The 19,756-nt window shown below is 43.0% G+C and overlaps 1 protein-coding gene and 1 long non-coding RNA gene across 5 annotated transcripts in view; one reads left to right on the top strand and one right to left on the bottom strand.

The window, feature by feature from the left end:
- TMEM184B (transmembrane protein 184B) overlaps positions 1-19,756 on the bottom strand; it is a 66,180-nt gene that overhangs the window by 40,057 nt on the left and 6,367 nt on the right. For all 3 annotated transcript variants that reach the window (XM_053254460.1, XM_053254462.1, XM_053254461.1), the window contains exon 2: positions 3,936-4,172. In XM_053254460.1, the coding sequence (XP_053110435.1) occupies positions 3,936-4,130 (195 nt within the window). In that variant the 5' untranslated portion in view covers positions 4,131-4,172. The remainder of the gene's footprint in view (positions 1-3,935; positions 4,173-19,756) is intronic.
- Positions 1-19,756, top strand: part of LOC128326820 (uncharacterized) — a 54,678-nt gene that overhangs the window by 30,873 nt on the left and 4,049 nt on the right. The window contains exons 3-4 of one of the 2 annotated variants that reach the window (XR_008308295.1): positions 2,300-2,386; positions 11,221-11,518. This is a non-coding gene — a long non-coding RNA (uncharacterized LOC128326820). Of the gene's footprint in view, positions 1-2,299; positions 2,387-11,220; positions 11,545-19,756 lie in introns of those variants that run through there. The other variant, XR_008308294.1, reaches the window with a different exon arrangement.

The raw sequence follows: 19,756 nt of genomic DNA, 5'->3' as shown, positions 1-19,756 counted from the left end.
AGGGAACAGGAGTCTTGGGCAGAGAAACAATGCTGTATTATATTAACCCCCTAGCCCCAGATGAAATGAAACTACAACAACTGCATTTACTCATACATTAGTCTCTCAACGCCTCAAGACGCTGAAATGTGCTCCCTGACAAAGTAAGAACCTCCCCATCTCTGACAGCTTTAAAAAAGGCTGCTAAGACACATATATTCACTCAGGCTTTTAATTATAGAATCTATCATTGTTTTCAATTATTATAATGTTTTAATGTTTCAACTTTGTTTTTAATCTGTGTTTTATTGTAAACAACCCAGACACACAGGTTTTGGTGGTATACAAATGTGCTAAATAAATAAAATAAAAATTTAACCTCTACTTAAGGAGGTCATCTTAAATTCAGTGTTGTCTTCGATTCAGGTAAATATGGATACAAGAAGGGCACAGAGAAAACAACTCACTCCAGTACCTGGTTTATATAGGAATTCTGCCTTTGAACACATTTACCTATCAGGGCTAAGAGTCATGGATAGATCCATTCTCTATAAACGTGTCTTCCCTTTTAAAGCCATCTTAACTAATGTCTATAACCATATCTGGTGGCCAGGGATGCAAACAAAGGAAAAGCTTGAGGAACAACTCCTCAAATTTGGGGCGGGGGGCGGGGAGAGTATTTTGAAGATATGGGCTACTAGGTTTGGAGGGAGTTCAGGAAAATAGGGTGGAACTCAGATGATTGTCAGCGGGGGTGTGGGTGCACCACTGCTTGTGGAAGAGTATTTCATAACTAAGGATGTAGCATGACTGGAACCTCCTTTCATATTGCCAGTAACCAAAATGCCTTGACCACATATTAATTACGCTATTCCAATGGACCTGCAGCAACCAATTAACGTGCTAAAGCAAAATTTATATTTATTAACTGAGTTAATGACAGGTAAAGTGTTACTCTGATTTATATCAGCCATGAAGCAAATTGGAAAGAGAGTGCATAGAATATGGGTTTTGTGACAATACTGCAGGGACTATGCAATGATTATTTAGAGCCAATAACCACACTCAGTCCTTGGGCCAAAAGTTATTTGCAAAATCTCCTGCAGGGTTTTATTGGCGGGGGGGGGGCACATTTAAAGGAACACCCCTAAAACTGACCCCGTCAGTGTAAGAGTTAGGGATGTACTGTTTCCTCCCGATACTTGGTTTTCCAACTGCACATTATAACCAATATCTTCTCCTTCCCCAACCTGTCCCCCCAATTATTAAAAAACTATGCAACAACTGCAAAGAAACAACTGGAGCAGCATGGTGTAGCCCAGTGATCTTCGTTATTGTGAAGGCCTCTAGTGGAGGCCACTTCGGCTACAACAACAAAAACCCACCAAAAAACCCTGTAGTTCCCCATTGTGCTGGAATGGCTCTTTAACAGAGATGGAGCCCTCACTTAAAAGCTCTAGTAGGAAAGCACCGAAAAGGCTACACTTCCCAGCACTGCGTCCACACCTTCCAAGATGGTGCAGGGACTCAAGAGGGCTTTGTTTCCTTTACCCGAGCCCTGGCTTTGCACAATGTGCAGCAGGGCACAGTGAGAATGGTCATCTCTGTATGGCACCAGGGACTATACAGAATATTCAGCTTTGGCCTAATAAATAATCAGCCAGGGAGCTACTCTTAGGAATTGATGGGGGCCGTCACTGGCCCCTGGGCCTTACAATGAAGAACACTGATGTAGCACTTTGAGTCCTGGACTAGGACCAGGGAGATCAGAGTTCAAAATCCCATTTAGCCATGCACATCACTGGGCCAAATCACTTATCTCAGTGTTGAACCTACTTCACAGGGTTGTTGTGAAGATAAACAACCCATGTACATCAACCCATTTGGACTCCTCAGAGGAAGAGCAAGATATAAATGTAAAAAATAAAGACAAAGTACTACTGGGAGATAAATAAATGAAAATGAAAGACCCTTGGTTTACTGCCTAGAAAAAATGGCATTGGCTTCCAAATAAAGCTTTTGCCATATTTTTGGTAGTTCTTTAATTTCTTTCCTTTCCTTTTAAAATCAAATTGTTTAGAGAAAAACTGTATTTAATTACAGATTACTTCACTCTGCCATTTTCTTTCATTATTATTATTACTATCATTATTTTTCTTTTCCCTTCTTCTTAGTTTGCCTTGATGTAATTATTCAATATTTTGTGGGAGATAATACGCTAAATACCTGAATGATATAAAAACCAATGAGATTCAGGTTTAATTTGAAGCTCATAACTGATGGAGTTGTCACTTTTTTGTCACTATACTTTTTTCCTTAGATTTTGCTTTAAAAGGATGCTTGGCCAGACTAGACAACTTTGATGATAAGAATGTACTTACTTGTGGATAACAAGTTTGCTAAACAGGTATGCAAAACTGTTTTTATTAGTGGCTATTGTAAGTTTGGAGATGTATCTTATTCTTTTGATCTTATCTTAATTTCATTTCCCCCCTCACTTTTGTATCTTTATATCTTTAAAACCAATAAAATTTATTAGAAAAAGAAAAAGAAAAAATTGCATTGATTACTTAGGCCCTCGGGGCAGTGGGGGATGGGCTGCCATGAAACAACACGATAAAGGGCCTTGCCTCACGGCCTAATAAGTAATCTGCTTTTGAATCTCACTCTAGTCGCTTCAACAACATGTTGTAAGCTCTCAAAATGACAGTCACTTATCTGTTCATTAACCCACAGGTGCTAAACACAGGTTGGTGAATTGTAGGGTTTCCGAGCATTACTCATCACACAAGGACATGATTAGAGAATATTACAAAAGAGGATACTAAATCTGGCTTGTACTGGCACATACAAGCCTAATGAAATACAGCAGCCAAGGCCTACATTAACAAATCTGGCAGCAGAAGAGGAAAGAGAAAAACCCTTCCTCACGATGCAACTAGGTTTGCTGTAGTCATTGGTACAGAGAGATCATCATCAAGACAGACACCATGGGCAGAAATTTAAAATGATAAATGGCTGCTTATTCCATGTGCTAAAAGCAGACAACACTACAAAATGGGAAGATAAAGTCAAGGGTTATTCAACTCCATGAATCATAGCTCATCCTACTCCTCCTCCTCCTCATAGCCTTCTCTCTTTCCCCACTCCCCATAATTAACCATACAGCATGCCTCAGTCAGCCAAATGCATTATTATGGGGAACATGAGTTGCTCACATGTCTCAGAAGATCAAGAACTGATGGCTACTTAGGAATCGGGCACGGGGTGGGGGGGCTCCAGGTCTGGCATAACAATCTGCCTCTCAATATTAACAGTTTGAGAGGAAGGAAGCGTGATCTTCCATATTTTTGACATTGTCCAGCTTTTCCTTGTAAGATACTGCCTAGACCTGCTTCAGTGAGGCCACACCTATATGGAAGTGTCAGCACACTGAGCAGGAGTGGGAACACACAGCTATTTTTGGTTTAGTGATCTGGAAATAGTTGGAGGTTGCTCATACACACTACAAGTCATAACATTGCACAAGGTGGGTAAGTGCACGCAAGCTGAAGGCAGGCTGAACTACAACCTGATGTAACCGCAACCACTTTTGGCAGCAAGTTCTATAATCCAAAAATGCCACTGGCTACCACAAGTCTGACATGGTGCAGCCAACCTAGTAAGTTTAACAGCTCTCTTGCACATTGCAGATGGAGGCACCACCTTAACCTACCACATGTCTCAGAACCTCTAGAACTGTTATAGAAACAGTGACCACGACAGTTTCACATACTCCTTTGTTCTTCAGAAGGCATTCTCCAGTGGTAGAGATGTGAACTGTGTCAAAGCACAGCCAGTAGGAATAAGCACATCGCACATTAGTAACTCGTTTCCTGTTTTTGCCATAATTAAAGATGCTCTCCTTCAGGTCTCTTTCCCAAGGACAATTCAAAATGCCAAAGAATTTTGGTTACCTGGTGACAGGTGATAAGCAAAGCTGACCACACAAAGAAACCTGAGATGGCCTGGGCAGCTGGGGTCATTAGGAAAAATGGTTCCTCCACAGCAGTGGGGCTGCCATCCTCAGGTATCCAAGATACGCTGAGGGCTGCAGCAGGAGTGCTGGCTGGAGAGCCCGGCTCAGGCACTGATACGCCTCCAGTCATCATGTCGTTTTGTAGAGTCACCTATGAGTTGTGGATCTTTCAAACCTGAAGGGGGAAAGATAGAAAAAAGGTATGAGCAGGAGGGACTCAAGACTCACAATAATCAGGAACAATCAGTTTCAGGCAAAGTAAGTCTATTTGTAGTTTTTAATAAATATTTTTGCTAAACTTCATAATGCCCTAAATGTTAGAAGATGCACAGCTGGAATCACTCACAGGTACACGAATGGTTCCAACTGCTATTTCAGCCACATAAAATAAGGCAGTTCACACTATCAAACAATGGGTAGGCGGGAGCAATCTACCCAGCTTCAGGATCTGTGTGCGCTCCCAGTTTTCGATCGTGTGAGCATACAGCTAGATAGGAGGAAGGGAGAGTGATCAAGTGTGAGAGAGGAGCTGGGTTGGATGGTGCCATCCTACCCAGATCTCATACCAAGTGGTTTAACAAGGTAGAAGGAAAAGCCATCCTATTCAGCTCCAACTGACCCAGTTTTCGATTGTGTGAACAGCCCTAATATGTCAGGGAAAACAGAATGTAAGAAATAAGGCTGATTTTAAGTTGAAATCAGTGGTCCCTCTAATTTTTTTCATCTCTGTGAAAATGATACTCCGTGGCAGTATCATGGCAATGCGTGCACACATGCATTCAGAGTGGGGCCTTCCTAATTCAACCTGAGCGGGATCTAAAACTAACTGAGCAGACATCAGAAAACTTGTAAACGTGCGCACATGCGCATACCTTAGAGGAATACGTGATTGAAATTGTGGGAAATTTTGGAAAAGCTGCCTAAAAGCAGCCCAGCACTACTTAAACACAGTCCAGCATTAGGGCATTCAATCATATTCCTCTTTGAAGTGATTAAACACAGGGCTGTAATAATGTTAAAAAAACCTGACGCAACATAAAGACGAGGTAATAAGAAGAAAGTGCATGCTTCTCTCCCTAGTAACCTCTCTAGATGAACACCATGAAATAAGAACTTCACAAAGGAAATAAAATGGCACAAAGGGCCAATAAACTCCAACTGAAGAGTAATTTTGCAGAGTATGTGCATGTTGGGACCCAGCATATAATACGCATCAACACATCTGCCAGATGGAAAGTTTATCATCTCATGTTCTGATACCCCTTACTCTAAATTCAATTATATCCATCGCATGCTGTAAATGTGTCAAGATTTGTGCTAATGAAACACAAAGGGAGTGGGGGAAGGCAGTCATCTGCACGTGTGCACACCGCACACCACTATCTTCTAATTACTACAGGTCCATAACTGTGAGTGGCTTTACCAGATTTCATACTTCATAGTGCAATATGCAATGTAGATACATAGACCCTTATATCTTCCATCTGGAAGTGAACACGTCTATGGAATCAATACCCAAGGGCAACACATTTTTTAAAAAAAACAAAAACACAAAACTTTGAGGATTTCAATGTTCACTGTCAGGATCACACCCAAACTGGAAAGATGCACCATCATCATCTTGAAATGAGATCATAAGAAAAACATTCTTGATTCTAAGAGGAGTAAAAATACTTCATCTACAGTTTGTGGGTTTCAAATGCTGAAGCACAACCACATGTTACACTAACAAGAAAAAAAGTTGCAAGTTAAATTATTTCTATATGCCACATTTACACTTGCCATTTCCAGATCAGCAGGTGAATCAAAAGATATTTTGCTTTCCTTCTGGCTTACAAGAACAAATAAGGTAAACACGGGCAAGGAAACAACTGGCCTCCTTCCAAAATAGATCTTTTTATTGTTATAGATGGGTCAGCAGCCACAGTTCAAGTATGTAACTATTCCTATCCCAGTTTTCTCCTTTTAAAGTCACTTTCATTACTGCAATATCCACCATTGCAATAATGGTTTCCATAGGTGGTCTTTGTCCAATGTTGAATTCTATTTTAAAGCATTAGGATACAAGTATTTTGAGAATAATGAGTAAGAAACAGACATTTAATAGAGCTTAGGTCCCAACAACATACAAAGAAGGATAGAAATGCATAGTCTTGTCTGGGGTACCTGCAATCTGGCAACACAACCTTAAAAGAAGATTGGCCCAAATTCAACTCCATCTGTTGTGTGAAACTAGTCACATACCACAACTAGCAACCCCAGGTGGAGACATTATCCTCACATACACTGAAAGATGCATCCAGTCAATTCAGTGGGGCCCTGAGAATCAGAGATCAAACACAGATATGCATGGACTATATACACAGAAAGCTTCCTGGGTGGTGGCAGTTGACTGGAAAGGCAGTCTCATCTATTTCAAGAAAGGCTTCATAGAATTACAGCTTATGACATACACTTCAAAAGGTTGAGAAGAAGCTAGTGAGGAATAGTGGGAATGAGGTGGGGTGTCTACTAGTAGCAGATCAGAGATAGAACTATGGAGGCTCAACCAAGCCCAAAAGCTTTGTATAGTGTGGGTTTTCAGGATGGGTTCAAGAGAAGGAAAGGAAGCAGTGATGATGCTCTCAGTATGACAGATGGCATGAAAATAGGAATTGGAATGGGAGAAAAAGAAGCAGATAAGCCTGCATTGTGTGAACAGAAAAAGCAAGACAGAAAACTGCCTAGAGAGAGAGAGAGTTATCTCACAAGAAGCAAGTGGCTCTACAGAAAGAGAGAAGCCTTGGAAAGCTAAAAACAGAGTGGAGATTGTTGTCACTGATCACAGAGGTCTCTGCTGGGCCTAGAGGAAACTGGTTTCCTTCTGACAACATTCTACGCCTTTGAAAATCCCACAGGGCACAAGTAATGGAGGTTTTGCCAGGCTTATGAAGTACACATGCAGGGAGGGTTTACCATAAATGTGCACCTAGCCAATTAACTTCGTTGTTTTTTAAGAGAAGGAATCAGTAGGCATGAAGAAAGAGCACATCTCAATACGCAAAAAGCCTTGATACCCAAGGCTTTTAACACTGTTTCCAATAGAAGGGGTGTTGTTTTTTTCTTAACACCAGAGGCAGGACAAAGAAAGCAGCAGCAAACACACACACACATGCGCACGCATACACACGCGTGCACACAGCACACACACACACACACTTACTTCACTGGTGCAAAAACACCACCACCACCCACATCAAGGGTCTATATAAAGAAAGCAATAAGATCATCAATGATTTTTAGTTTTTGTAATTGTTTGAGTTTGTCATTCCATATTTGGATTTTGTAGTCTTGTTGTTTTTAAGTAGTGTTTACTTTGTGTTATGTTTTATTTTCCACATTTTTATTTCTCAATTATTTCTTTAGAAAAAACCCCGATTAAGAGCCAGCACTTGAAACACATTGGAATCTCTGAATAAAATGCTTATTTTTGCACTAGTGGATAATTTTTCTTTGGTTTTGTTCTCACTCTCACACACTCTCTCTCTAGAACTAACAACTGCTGTGTAATCTCCATAGGGAGCTATTCTTTAGGATATGTTCACATGATCATTGTGCTCATGATGGTCCAGTTCAGACATGGCACATCTGATACGCCTTCATTTAATTATGGTTTTGCTCATCAAACACACACACACACACACACACACCCTTCCCCTCTGCATGTGAGAGAAAGAAGTCTTCAACTTCCATTAGCATTTTAATACAAGCCAGGATATGTTGCTGGGTTCTGACATTACAACAAATACCAGCTGGTTCTTCTAAACCATAAACAAAAGTTGAGCACTTCCTCACTTCATGTGAGAAGGAAAGGGTCGAGCACAGAATCCAAAGCCTCAGGAGCTAAACCATGATTTTGGGTAACTTCTGAGCTAAGCTAGTACCTACTGGTATGTAAGATTACTGGCCAACATTCTAGGAAGCATTAAGCTGGTATTAGGGACCTGCTGGTGCTGCTACACAACTTGAAAGGCAGCCCTGACGGTACTGCACAATGGTGTTTTAATCAATGGAAGTGGTGTTGCACAACTGCCCTATTGTGCTACACCTTCAGGGCTGCCTTTCAAGTTGTACAGCAGGCATCTCCAAACTGCGGCCCTCCAGATGTTGCTGAACTACAACTCCCAGCATCCCTAGACACAATTTTTTGTGGCTGGGTATGCTGGAAGTTGTAGTTCAGCAACATCTGGAGGGCTGCAGTTTGGGGATGCCTGTTGTACAGCAACCCCAGCACCAGACGTTATAGACCCACCACTGGTACATACCTAAAATCTAAGGGGCATAGCCCCTGGATGCCAGAAGCATTCCCAGCTCAACAAGCTCTGGAAACCTTTGAGTTGGAATTTGATAATTTTTGCAAGACTAACAAACTGCGTCCAAAAAAAAAAGTTAAAGCAGCTTGCTTATGGGGACTTTACTAAGTTGCTCAGACTTTGGATGATAAAGTGGACAATTTGAACACACAACTGACAAGCAAATAACTGGCAAATAACCAGACAAAAATTTGAAAAACAAGCACAACATTTGCAGTTATTCTGTTCACAACAGTCTACACAAAACCTATCTCTTTGTACACAGAATCTGAACCTAGCACAAGAAGAATTTAAGAAGATGAAATGTTAACAGAGTTAGAAGCTAAAATTGCTCTTGTGCAGAAAGATTACAGCAACACAACAGGCAAAAAAATGTCAATTCAGCATTTAGGCTTCTTTTGGAAGAAGAGAAACTAAAAACCTTAGTTGACCACATGAAATGCAAAGATACAGAGACAGAAAAACAAACAGTTTAAAGCAGCTACCGTATGGTTATCGGCAGTCACACCTGTAAAAACCAATTCACCCATGGTACAACCAACTATACCTCCTGAGAATTCTGTCTAATGTGAGGAACAAAGTACGGAAACAGTTGATTAATTTGTTGCTGGTGCTCTATGTTTTATGGTCCTAGTGTGTATGTTTTTAAAATTTTAATTAAATTTGTATTTCTATATTCCAATTTAATATTTTTATTGTTCAACTGTTTTATAGTCTTACTAGTTATTTTAGGCCCGTTAAATTAACGGGCGCTAGGAGAGTTCTGCGCTGCGGGCCCCCCGATGCCATTCCCCCTCCCGCCGCCTCCAGCCTCCATGCCACAGCCGGTCTCCCCGGCTGGGCAAGGGCCCCCCGCCACCCCAGGCCTTCCCTTTCTGGGCTGGCCGCCGCCTGTGGACTCCACGGCCGGGCCGGGCCCGCCGCCACCTCTGTCCCCCCGTGACCCAGTCTCCGGCCGGGCCGCCGCCGCCCTCCGCGGCCGGGCCGGGCCCTTCGCCATCGGCCTCCATGCTGCCACCGGTCTCCCCGGCCGGGCCAGGGCCGCCCGCCACCTCCGGCCTCCCCTTACCGGCTTCCCCCGCCGCCTCCTCACCCTGTCTGGCGGCCGCGGCCACGGCTCTGCCACGGCCGCCATGGGCCCCAGCCGCCGCCGCCATCGGGCCCTGTCAGCCCGCCGCCGCCGGCGTCGGACCCATTCGCCACCGCCTCCTGTTGCTGCTTCGCCGCCGCTTCCAGCGGTCCAAACATGGCCACCTGGTGCTGGCGGTCGTGTCTCCCTCGGCGTGTTCTGGGCATGCGCTCTGCGCATGCCCAGAACAGCCGAGGGAGACACGGACACACGCCAGGCGAGGGAGACACGGACGGACACCTGGCTCTTTATTATAGAGGATATTATTTTAAATGTTTTTTAAACCGCCTTGAGATTGTTTTCATGAAAGGCAGTATAAAAATTTAATAAGACAGACAGGCGTAAGACTGCAGGAAGTCAGCCACTGTGCATATTTCTTTGCACCTTCCTTGGAGCCAGCTGATTATTTGCAGCCACTACTGTGCGGAGGCTTAAGCTTTTTTCACAAGCTTACCTTACCTCATATGCCACCCAGAGCTCCTTGGAGAAAACATGGAATGTAACAAGCCTATAAACTACATATGTCCCAAACGAAGAACTCTTTTGCCATGCACAACAGGACTTCTAACAATCTTCTTAAGATGCGGAGCTCTACTATAGCCTTCGGGAATCACAAAAGAATCAACTGGACTTTGCACTACTTCTGCTACTGTAGCCTAGTGATCAAGGATGAAATCCTATGGCGCTTACTTGGAAGCAATTCTACTAAATAAAACAGGACTTACTTCTGAGTAAACATGCAGAGGATCCACCTGTTAGGAGACCAAACTAAATCAGGAAGTTCTCAATTCAGATTTTGCTCTACCACAAAGGTGGCCTTAGGCAAGCAGTTATCTTTTAGCTCCCCGCCCCTATGCAATATGGAGATTAGCAACTTTTACAGAATTGCCATATGGATTACCAAGATAATATATCTGAAGCACTCCGAACCCTCTAGAGTGCTACGTAAATGCTAAGCATTATTATCCAAACAGAAGCTGCACGCTCCAATTTGAATAGGAATGTGCCCAAACCGTGGGAAGCACAGTGCAAGAACTTTCCCGGAAATTAAAAAAGGGACCTTAGGAAAAAGGAGAGCAGGTGCTTACCTGCTCCCCTCCACCCCTTCCAGCAGGGGCAGTGCTGATCCCAAAGAGTGTTCCCTCTAACAGGGATCCCCAGATGTTGTTAACTACAACTCCCAGAATCCCCAAGCAGAAGCCATTGCAGCTGGGGATTCTGGGAGTTGTAATCAACAACACCTGGGAATCCCTGTTAGAGGAAACACTGGTCCCAAAACAGCTCACGAGCCATCAGCATGGCATCTGTGCATGCACAGCGCTATTTGTGTGGTCAGCAACACCATGCTGACGTAGAGCAGGTCCTGCTCTCCTTTTTCTTATAGTCCATTTTTTGATTCCGGGGAAAGTGCTCGAACCGTGCTTCGAACCACAGTTCGGGCACATCCCTAATTTTGAACACCTTATCTTTAACACTTTTCAAGCAAGTCAGGATTTGAGAGGAGAGGAGGAAAAGCCTTTCTCCAAAATAAAAGGAGGAAAACACATACTTTTAGACAGCCGGTGTCTAGTTATATCAAGACATTCAGAAATCAGAGGAGGCTAAGAGAACACATGAAACATACACTGCCCCCTAGTGCATGGAGATAGTGAATGATATATCTGTCTAATCTAATGGAATACAGTCAGAATACACTATTAATGTTGCCACTGCAACCATAGAAATGCATGCTATATTTTCAGGTAATGTTAAAGGTGGAAGAGCTGGAGGTATGAAGGTGACAGACAGGAGTGCAACAGGATACAAGATCTAAGAGGTATTGAGCGGGGGAGGCCATGGAGAACTTTGAAGGCAAGGACAAGGAGCACGTGCTGTGTCCAGGAGCAGACTGTGAAGAGATTTAAGGAGGATGTGGTTGGGGTGACAAGGAGAGGTTAATGATTTTAGCAACAGAGTCCTAAATGGAGGTGATCCAACAGAAGGCCAAGCAGCAAGGAGAAGGAGTTGCAAGTAAGAGAGTAATCTATGATGGAAGAGAAGGTAATTAAAATGTACTTGACATTGTATATTTAAGGCTGGTGCATCTGGGTATGTTGTTGAAAGGGTAGTACTTCTCCTGATGGAACAGGCAGGCACCCTGAGATTACTGCTGGGCCTGGCCCGGGCCATAGCGGGGCACAGGGGAGAAGTGGGAGCACTGATTAAAGAACGCTTTCACATCCAGTATGCTGCTGGCACACATCCTTGCAAAAATGGTCATCTGTAAATTTGAGGGCTGGAATACTATAATACACTATATATGGAGCTGCCTTGAGGATGGTTTGGAAAGCTCAGGAGCTGCCTGGAGGTGGGATTATATCCCGAGAGGGATAGGCAACTTCAGACATAGGAGTCCAATCTGGGCAACAAAAAGTGTGAAGAGCAAAAAAGAGGCTTTGCCAGAGCCCACCCGATGCATCTCAGCTGCTCACTTCTATATTTTCAAGCCAAGACACAGGGAAATAACGAGCAGCTGAGATGCCTACCAAAGCCTCTGATGCTGTTCACACTGGAGCTAAGGAGTCCTTTACCTACCTCCTGAAAACAGGTGCAGGGATGAATATCAACATTTAATTGAGTCCTTAATGTGCACACCCACTTTCATTTCAATGCCTCTATTTTCAAGGCATATATTATGTTGCATTTTCTTCCTCTGCTTTGAAAACTAGCATCTAGGATCAAGCTGATATTTGAACCTGAAGTGTAGAATTGTGTCCTGAACAGGTGTACCACACTTCATTCAGATAGCCCATTTTTTGATACAGTCAATTTTACAAACTGACAGAGAATTTTACAAGCAGATTAAAATGGTGTTTCTCTTACGTGTAGCAAGGGGAGAGCAACCGTACTTATCCAACCCCAGCACAGCATCCCTCCAGTGGCTATTGCTGGTGTCTACCTTATGGTTCTTTTAGTCTGTCAGCTCTTTGGGGACAGGGGGCCATCTTATTTAAGTAGTATTTTCTTTGGTTTTTTGTAAACCGTTTGAGAACTTTGGTTGAAGAACGGAAAATAAATGTGTGCAGTCGTATAGCAGTAGAATAATTTTCTCAGCCAATTAGTTGCAAAATAGAGATATACAACCTATTTTCCAATAGCCGCATGGGTGATCTATATTGTATACTACTTGAAATGAGCAGAGATGTTGGTTCTGACTTTTAAAGCCTTCCATTTCTTCTGCATCCCCCTACTCTCCAATCCCAGTCTGTTGAGGACTCAGTGCTCAAGCTTCCCTCTAAGCAGGCCTGCACAACATAAGGCCCAGGGGGGGCGGATTTGGCCCACAGGGACTGCTTTACTGGTCCCCAGGAATCCTCAGCAAAACAGGAGCTGGAAACTGCCCTATAGCACCACCCTATGCATGTTTTCTCAGAAATATGTTCCATGGCATACCCAGTGAGGCTTACCGTCATGTAAACATGCCTAGGATTGCAGCCTGAATGCAACAACAATTTAGGGAGAGGTGAGGACTTGGCATTTGTTTTGGGCTGGCATGCACTCCAGGGGCCCCACTGACTGAGCAGGGACAGGACCTATTTTCTAGCCACTATCGGGCCTTCTCTGTAGCTGCTCCTGGACTATGGAATGCACTCCCAGCGGAAATTCGTAATCTTGATTCTTTGCTGTCCTTCAAGAGAGCCCTTAAAACCTATCTGTTTGGCCTGGACTTTCAGGGTTTTTAATCAGTTTTAATTGTTTTAATACCTGGTTTTCAGGGTTTTAATTGTTTTGATAGTTTAATTGTTTTTTAAGTTGTTTTAAATTGGTATTTATATTTGTATCTCTGTTTTAATTGTTTTTAATGTTTTCTGTTTTAATTGTAAACCGCCCTGAGCCATTTTGGAAGGGTGGTATATAAATCAAATTTAAAAATAAATAAATAATAAATATCCTCGGTTAAAACTATGGTTCCACTGACAGGGAGAATAGATCCACAAGTAATGAATAATGTTTTTAATTTTAATGTAATAATCTGCTAAAAACTGACCTCGGACCCTACACACCAAGTTGTGGATGGTTCTGGCCCACCAGGGCATTGGAGTTGTGCAGCCCTGAGTCTATGGGGAAGATTAACCTCACAAAGCTTAGGAGCAAGACTCTCTCCACTATAGGTCTGAGGCTTTGAAATGCACTTTCTGCCAAAGTCCACCCATCTCTCTCTCTTTGAGACAGATCTACAAAGTGCTTTTTAAAGTTTTATTTAGAAAGCAGTTTCACAGGAACCAATGATTATTATCCTGCTGTCCATTACTGTTTATTGGAGCTTTTACAGACTGTTTTAGTGCAATTTTTCTGATGTATTTTATTAACCATGTTGGATTTACACAATGGAGAGCAGAAAACAATTTTTAAAAAATAAATGTAGCTTTTTAAAAAGATTATCTTTGAGTCAAAAGATGATCTCTCGAATAATCTCATGGCATAGACAGGATACTGGAGAGGGAATATGGGGTAAATTTCAGAGTAAAAGTTGCATGTGCAGAATGCTTCTGCTTGCACAACCAAGCAATTTACCGCAATTCTCCCTTCCTTCTGCAGCCGCCTGTGGTCCCAAAAATCTGTTCCTAGGTGTCCCCCAGCCTTCAGGAATGTATTTTCAGAGGGCATGGGGGAAAGGGGGAAAATAATCAGCAACTTCCTCTCCCCTCATAGTGCAAACAGAAGTTCACAAAAATTTGCTCTGGATGCTACTCACTGATGACACTTTGGAGTTCACACAGACAAACAGTGTTTGTGGAGACTGAAATTTAGTGGCTGCTGCAAAGAACCACACGGCTCACATTCCACTTCAAATCTTTGCCAGCTGCAACCAATGTTAAGAATATTGTGAAACAGTCATAACTACAAATGGAGAAAAGGCATGAAAAATATTATCCTCCTAGATCAACAGGAATGCATGTGGACCTTTGTACACACCCATACCCCTCTTGCACCCAGAAAATCTACAGTTCAAGTTACCTACATAGCAGATTGACTAGTCTACTGTCCTGTGATTTTTACAGTCATGGTCATATGTAAGAATGCAAAATCTTGAAAACAGTTCCATTCTGAACAGATGCAATCAATACAGGTGTGTGCAAGAGAAATTGCTGTCTTCCCTCCTACCCTCAGAAATGTTTGAAACAAGCCTAGGTCCTGTTCACATTAACCTAGAGATGTGGGGTAGAAAACTTTATACAAAAAATTTTCCCGGAACTTTTTCTTGGAACTTTTCCCATTTCTAAAATTTCAACTTGGCTAGTTGAAAAACCTTTTTATACACAGTGAAAGCAACTTAATATGATAGACATTTGGGTTCTTTGTTTTGACTATATAAATAGCTCAAACACACTATTTGACAAGATCATAATCTAATTAGGGCATCAGGAAAATCGGTATAATAATTTACTGAGAAAAAAAACATATAACATATTTCTATAACATAAGAACACAACATAAGAACAGCCCTTCTGGATCAGGTCCAAGGCCTGCTAACTTGGCAAAGAGGCATCATTTAACATGGTGATTCTCTTTATTTAGCAGGGGGAGAGTAACTGGCCCTATCCACCCCCAGCACAGTACCTCCAGTGACTGTTGCTGGTGTCTATCTTATGTTTCGTTTTAGAATGTGAGCCCTTTGGGGACAGGGATCCATCTTATTTATTTATTATTTCTCTGTGTAAACCGCCCTGAGCCATTTTTGGAAGGGCGGTATAGAAATCGAATAAATTAATAATAATCTAATCCAGCATCCTGTTTCACACAGTGGCCCACCAGATGCCTCTGGGAAGCCCGCAAGCAGGTGGTGAAGGCATGCCCTCTCTCCTGCTGTTGCTTCCCTGCAACTGGTATTTAGAGGCAACCTGCCTCTGAGGCTGAAGCTGGCCTATAGCCACCAGACTACCTGTAGTAGCCATTAATAGACCTGTCCTCCATAAATTCGTCTCCCTTTTAAAGCCGTTCAAGCTAGTGGCCATCACCACATCCCACGGCAGAGATTAATAATTCCATAGATTAACTGCTGAATAGCCACCCCAAAAATTTAGGAGTCAGGCAATGGACACTTGACAGAACTACTAGAGTGTGTGGGTGTGGGGGGGCGGGAAGGGGCTTCTCTTAATATGCTTTTCAAGTAACATATTTAGAACAGAAACAAGGTTGCATGGGACTAATAAAGGTTTTATTAAATAACTCTGCCTTTGAATATTCTAGTCTAGGCACCATGGCTCTGTGGTGCCTGGGATTTGTCAAGCCCTTGGATAAAGGTAAATCCTTCATTTGATTTGATAGACGGCTACATATTTAACAGATAAATTGTTCATTATCTGGAATAATGAAAAAGTGAGGCAGCCAAGCTGGGCTGTGTGTGAGCTACGTGGGAAGCTGCCCTCTGCAGAGCCGGGTCATTCATCCATCTAGCTCAGTGTTGCCTACACTGACCAGCAGCGACGCTCCAAGGTTTCAGGCAGCTGTCTTTCCCAGGCCTACCTAGAGATGCTGCCAGAGATTGAACCCAAGACTTTGTACTTGGCAAGCAGATGCATTTCCGTTGAGCTGTGGCTCCACCCTGTAAGGGGAATATCTTGCGAGGTTCTGCATACAGTCACTCTTTCAAATGCAGACCAGGGCAGACCCTGCTTAGCAAAGGGGATTTCCCTGCTTGCTCCCAAAAGACCAGCACCCCTCCCCCCTGCAGTAATAGTTTTTCAGGGAAGAGAGCATAGTTTTAGCCTTTTTTCTTTTTAGACTGTAAGGGACTATATGTATAGTCCCTTCGGACTGTAAATATAAGTCGTCTTAATCCCGATACCAGCTTAATCACGGTAACAACCTAATTGTGAAGACTGCCTGTAGACAAAAAGCAACTTTTTTTTAAAACTGGGAAAGGAGGTAGGAAGGGTGATTTCCTCTCAGCTCCACGGCAAGCTGACAGAGAGGAGAGGAGATCTGGCCTTGGGGTAGCAAGCATGACTTGTCCCTTTAGCTAAGCAGGGGCCACCCTGGATGCATTTGAAAGGGAGACTAGAAGTGTGAGCACTGTAAGAGATTCCCCTCAGGGGATGGGGCTATTCTGGGAAGAGCAGAAGGTTCCAAGTTCCCTCCCTGATAGCATCTCCAAGATAGGGCTGAGAGAGATTCCTGCCTGCAACCTTGGAGAAGCCGCTGCCAATCTGTGTCGAAAATACTAAGCTAGATGGACCTATGGTCTGACTCAGTATATGGCAGCTTCCTGAATCTATTTTTCCAAAGTGGTGTCTCAAAGTTGAAAACAACTTTCTCCCCAAAGCTCAACATAGAAAGCTACCTCATCAGGCCCTTGGTCCATCTAACTCAGTATTGTCTACACGGACTGGCAACGGAGTCTCCAAGGTTGCAGGCAGCAGAAATCTTGCTCAGCCCTCTCTTGGAGATGACAGAGAGGGAACTTGGAAGGAACCTTCTGCATGCAAGCATGCAGATGCTCATTCCAGAGCAGCTCCATCCAGAGAGAATATCTTACAGTGCTCATACATGTCTGCCATTCAAATGCAACCAGGGTGACCCTACTTAGCAAAGGTGACAATTCATGCTTGCTAACACAAGACCAGCCACCTAATGGCGCAGCGGGGAAGAAACCTGTCTAGAGAGCAGTAGGCTGTTGGTTCAAATCCCCACTGGCGTGTTCCCCAGAATATGGGAAACTCCTATATCGGGCAGCAGCAATATAGGAAGGTGCTGAAAGGCATCATCTCATACTGTATGGGGAGATGGCAATGGTAAACCCCTCCTGTATTCTACCAAAGAAAACCACACGGCTCTGTGGTTGCCAGGAGTCGACACCGACTCCTGGCAACCACAGATCTAACAGCACAACTTAACTTTACTTATGACAAGACCAGAGATGAAAGTTTGGGCGGTATAGAAGTTTGATAGATAGATAGATAGATAGATAGATAGATAGATAGATAGAATATCTACTGTCATTTCTCCAACTGACTCAAGGGTTGTTGGGTCATGTGTTGTCTTGACAACACAGCACATGAAATAGCAGCCCAGTAACCAAGCAGATGGCAAGGCTATAGCTACTCTGTCTATAGAACAAAAAGGCTGGTCAATATAATGAGCCTTCATCATGTCAGCAGGTACTCTCCACCTCTTCCATACCTTTTGGATTCTCACCCCAGAACAGCTTCCATTCACTTCTAGTACACATGCATTTTTTCTGTCCCCACTGACCAGGCTGCCAATTAATGATACAATTCAGATATTTGCATAACAAACTACCATCCAAATACAGCTCTATGGAGGAGTGAATAGCCTGAATACTCATGAGATTTTTGTCCATTCATCATTTCTTATACAAACAGCTGGCAGTCTGCTCAGTGAAACAAAGGACAGATAATGCCACTCAGGCTTTTTAAAAGTCTGAACAAGAGGGAGAAAAAAATGGAAGAAAGTGAATATCAACAAATGTTTTGTCTGATAAATGCTCCTAAGCAATTAGACTTTTAATTAAATGCACATTGAAGATATCAACACAGTTTAAGCACGCGACCTCAACACTTTCCATTTTTGTTTCTTAGAACAGTAAGGCACATCCTTACCTTTCCCTCACAGAGAACGGCCCCTTCTCCCAGCCTTGTGTTCCACCTAATCATTCATTTATCTGACTTCACACACATCGCTCTACACAGATGCAACCAATTCTTTCATCCATCTCTCCTCCATATCAAAACAGTTCTGCAGACCAACAATGAAACACTTTTACTATTAACCTCTCTCTCTCCCTTTTTCTGCTCTATTAATTTCCCCTTTCTGTGTTTTGTTTTGGGTTTGGTGTTTTTTTGTGTGGACTGACCCACATTATAATAGATCAGCATACCACAGCCAGTGCTCCCCCCCACTCCGCTTTTTGCGGGGGAAGAAGACGAAGATGATAGAAAATAAGGGGAAACGAGAACCACAATGAATGCAATTAAGAATTCTGGAGAATTCAAAAGCTTCCTTAAAATCTTGTGTCTTAAGGAATACCATTATTAAGAACTAAAAATACAAAAAATCTTAAGCAAGCTTTTGAATCCTCCAGGACTCTTAACCAGGCTGGATATTAAGCAAAGCAAAAAGGGGAGCAGGGCGACTGCACATGGCGAAATAGCTCTGAATGTCTGCAGCTTCTAACAAGGAGTTCAAGAGATTCAAGAGATTAATAGGCAGACTCATCCCCACTAGGAGTAAGACATGATCTCAGACTACACCCCAAGGCTTCCGGAATGAAGGAGAGACAATAATGACCGTTCCACCATTTTTACAGAATCCCATAGTTACTCTGTTCAGTTCGCAGTGTTTAAGTGAAGCACACAGGCCTCTTAGAAGTAAGAGAAACATGGTGGTCTTTATATTAGGAAAGCTGCACTATTTTACCATGACTGGCCAGCTTTTTGCTTTGCTTATCACCCAGCCTGATTTAAAAGTTCTGGAGAATCTTATGCCTTTTTAGTTAGTCCTAATAAAGATGTTACTTGATTGTTACTTTTGGATTTTTTCTAAAGGACTAACATAGCTACCTACATAGTTTTCTTAGACTTGGGAAACAGGAGGAAAGGGAAAGGGGCAGGTCCCTGAATGCCACTCTTCCTTTGGAAACAGGATCAAACATGGCTGCGGTGGGGTGGTGCATTTCCTAGAGTCAGTACATTGATCCAGACTGCGCAGCAGCCCCTTTCCATGGTGTGTCACCCAGCTTCCCAAATAAAAGAGAGGCACACAGAAGATCACAAAGGGTCCTTTAAAGTCACAGGTTGATGGACAGAAAACAGAAGTTGAGTTTGTAAGGTCAACGTTTGGAAAAGGCACCATCACTTTCTATTCCTTTTTCAAATACACTGACATAACAGGAAAGCAGCCATTGCCTGTGGCTATGGTGAAATTTGAACTTCACCAGCTCTCATTTACACCAACTGCAGAGGCACACACTGTGTTAGTCTACAGCAGGAAAAGCCACAGAGTCCAGAGTCCTGTGGCACCTTAATGGCTGGCAGGCAGGCAGGCAGACGTGTCATTTAGTCATGAGTATACATCTCAGTGTTTCAACTAGAGTGGAGAATTGGGAGTTTTCCACATCCCTAGTTCTCCAAGAGGGCAGAGACATACCAATACTATCCTGCAGTCATTGCAGAGATGCATCTCCCTACCATCACCATTCATATATGCTTCCTTTTGAAACCTTCTTCCCATTTCCCCCTTTGCTTGCATCTTAGGAACATAGGAAACTGCCATATA

The sequence above is a fragment of the Hemicordylus capensis genome, chromosome 5 (assembly GCF_027244095.1).
Source record: "Hemicordylus capensis ecotype Gifberg chromosome 5, rHemCap1.1.pri, whole genome shotgun sequence".
NCBI lineage: Eukaryota > Metazoa > Chordata > Lepidosauria > Squamata > Cordylidae > Hemicordylus > Hemicordylus capensis.
Note: the sequence above shows the minus strand (reverse complement) of the source record. Positions and strands in the feature narration are given on the sequence as shown.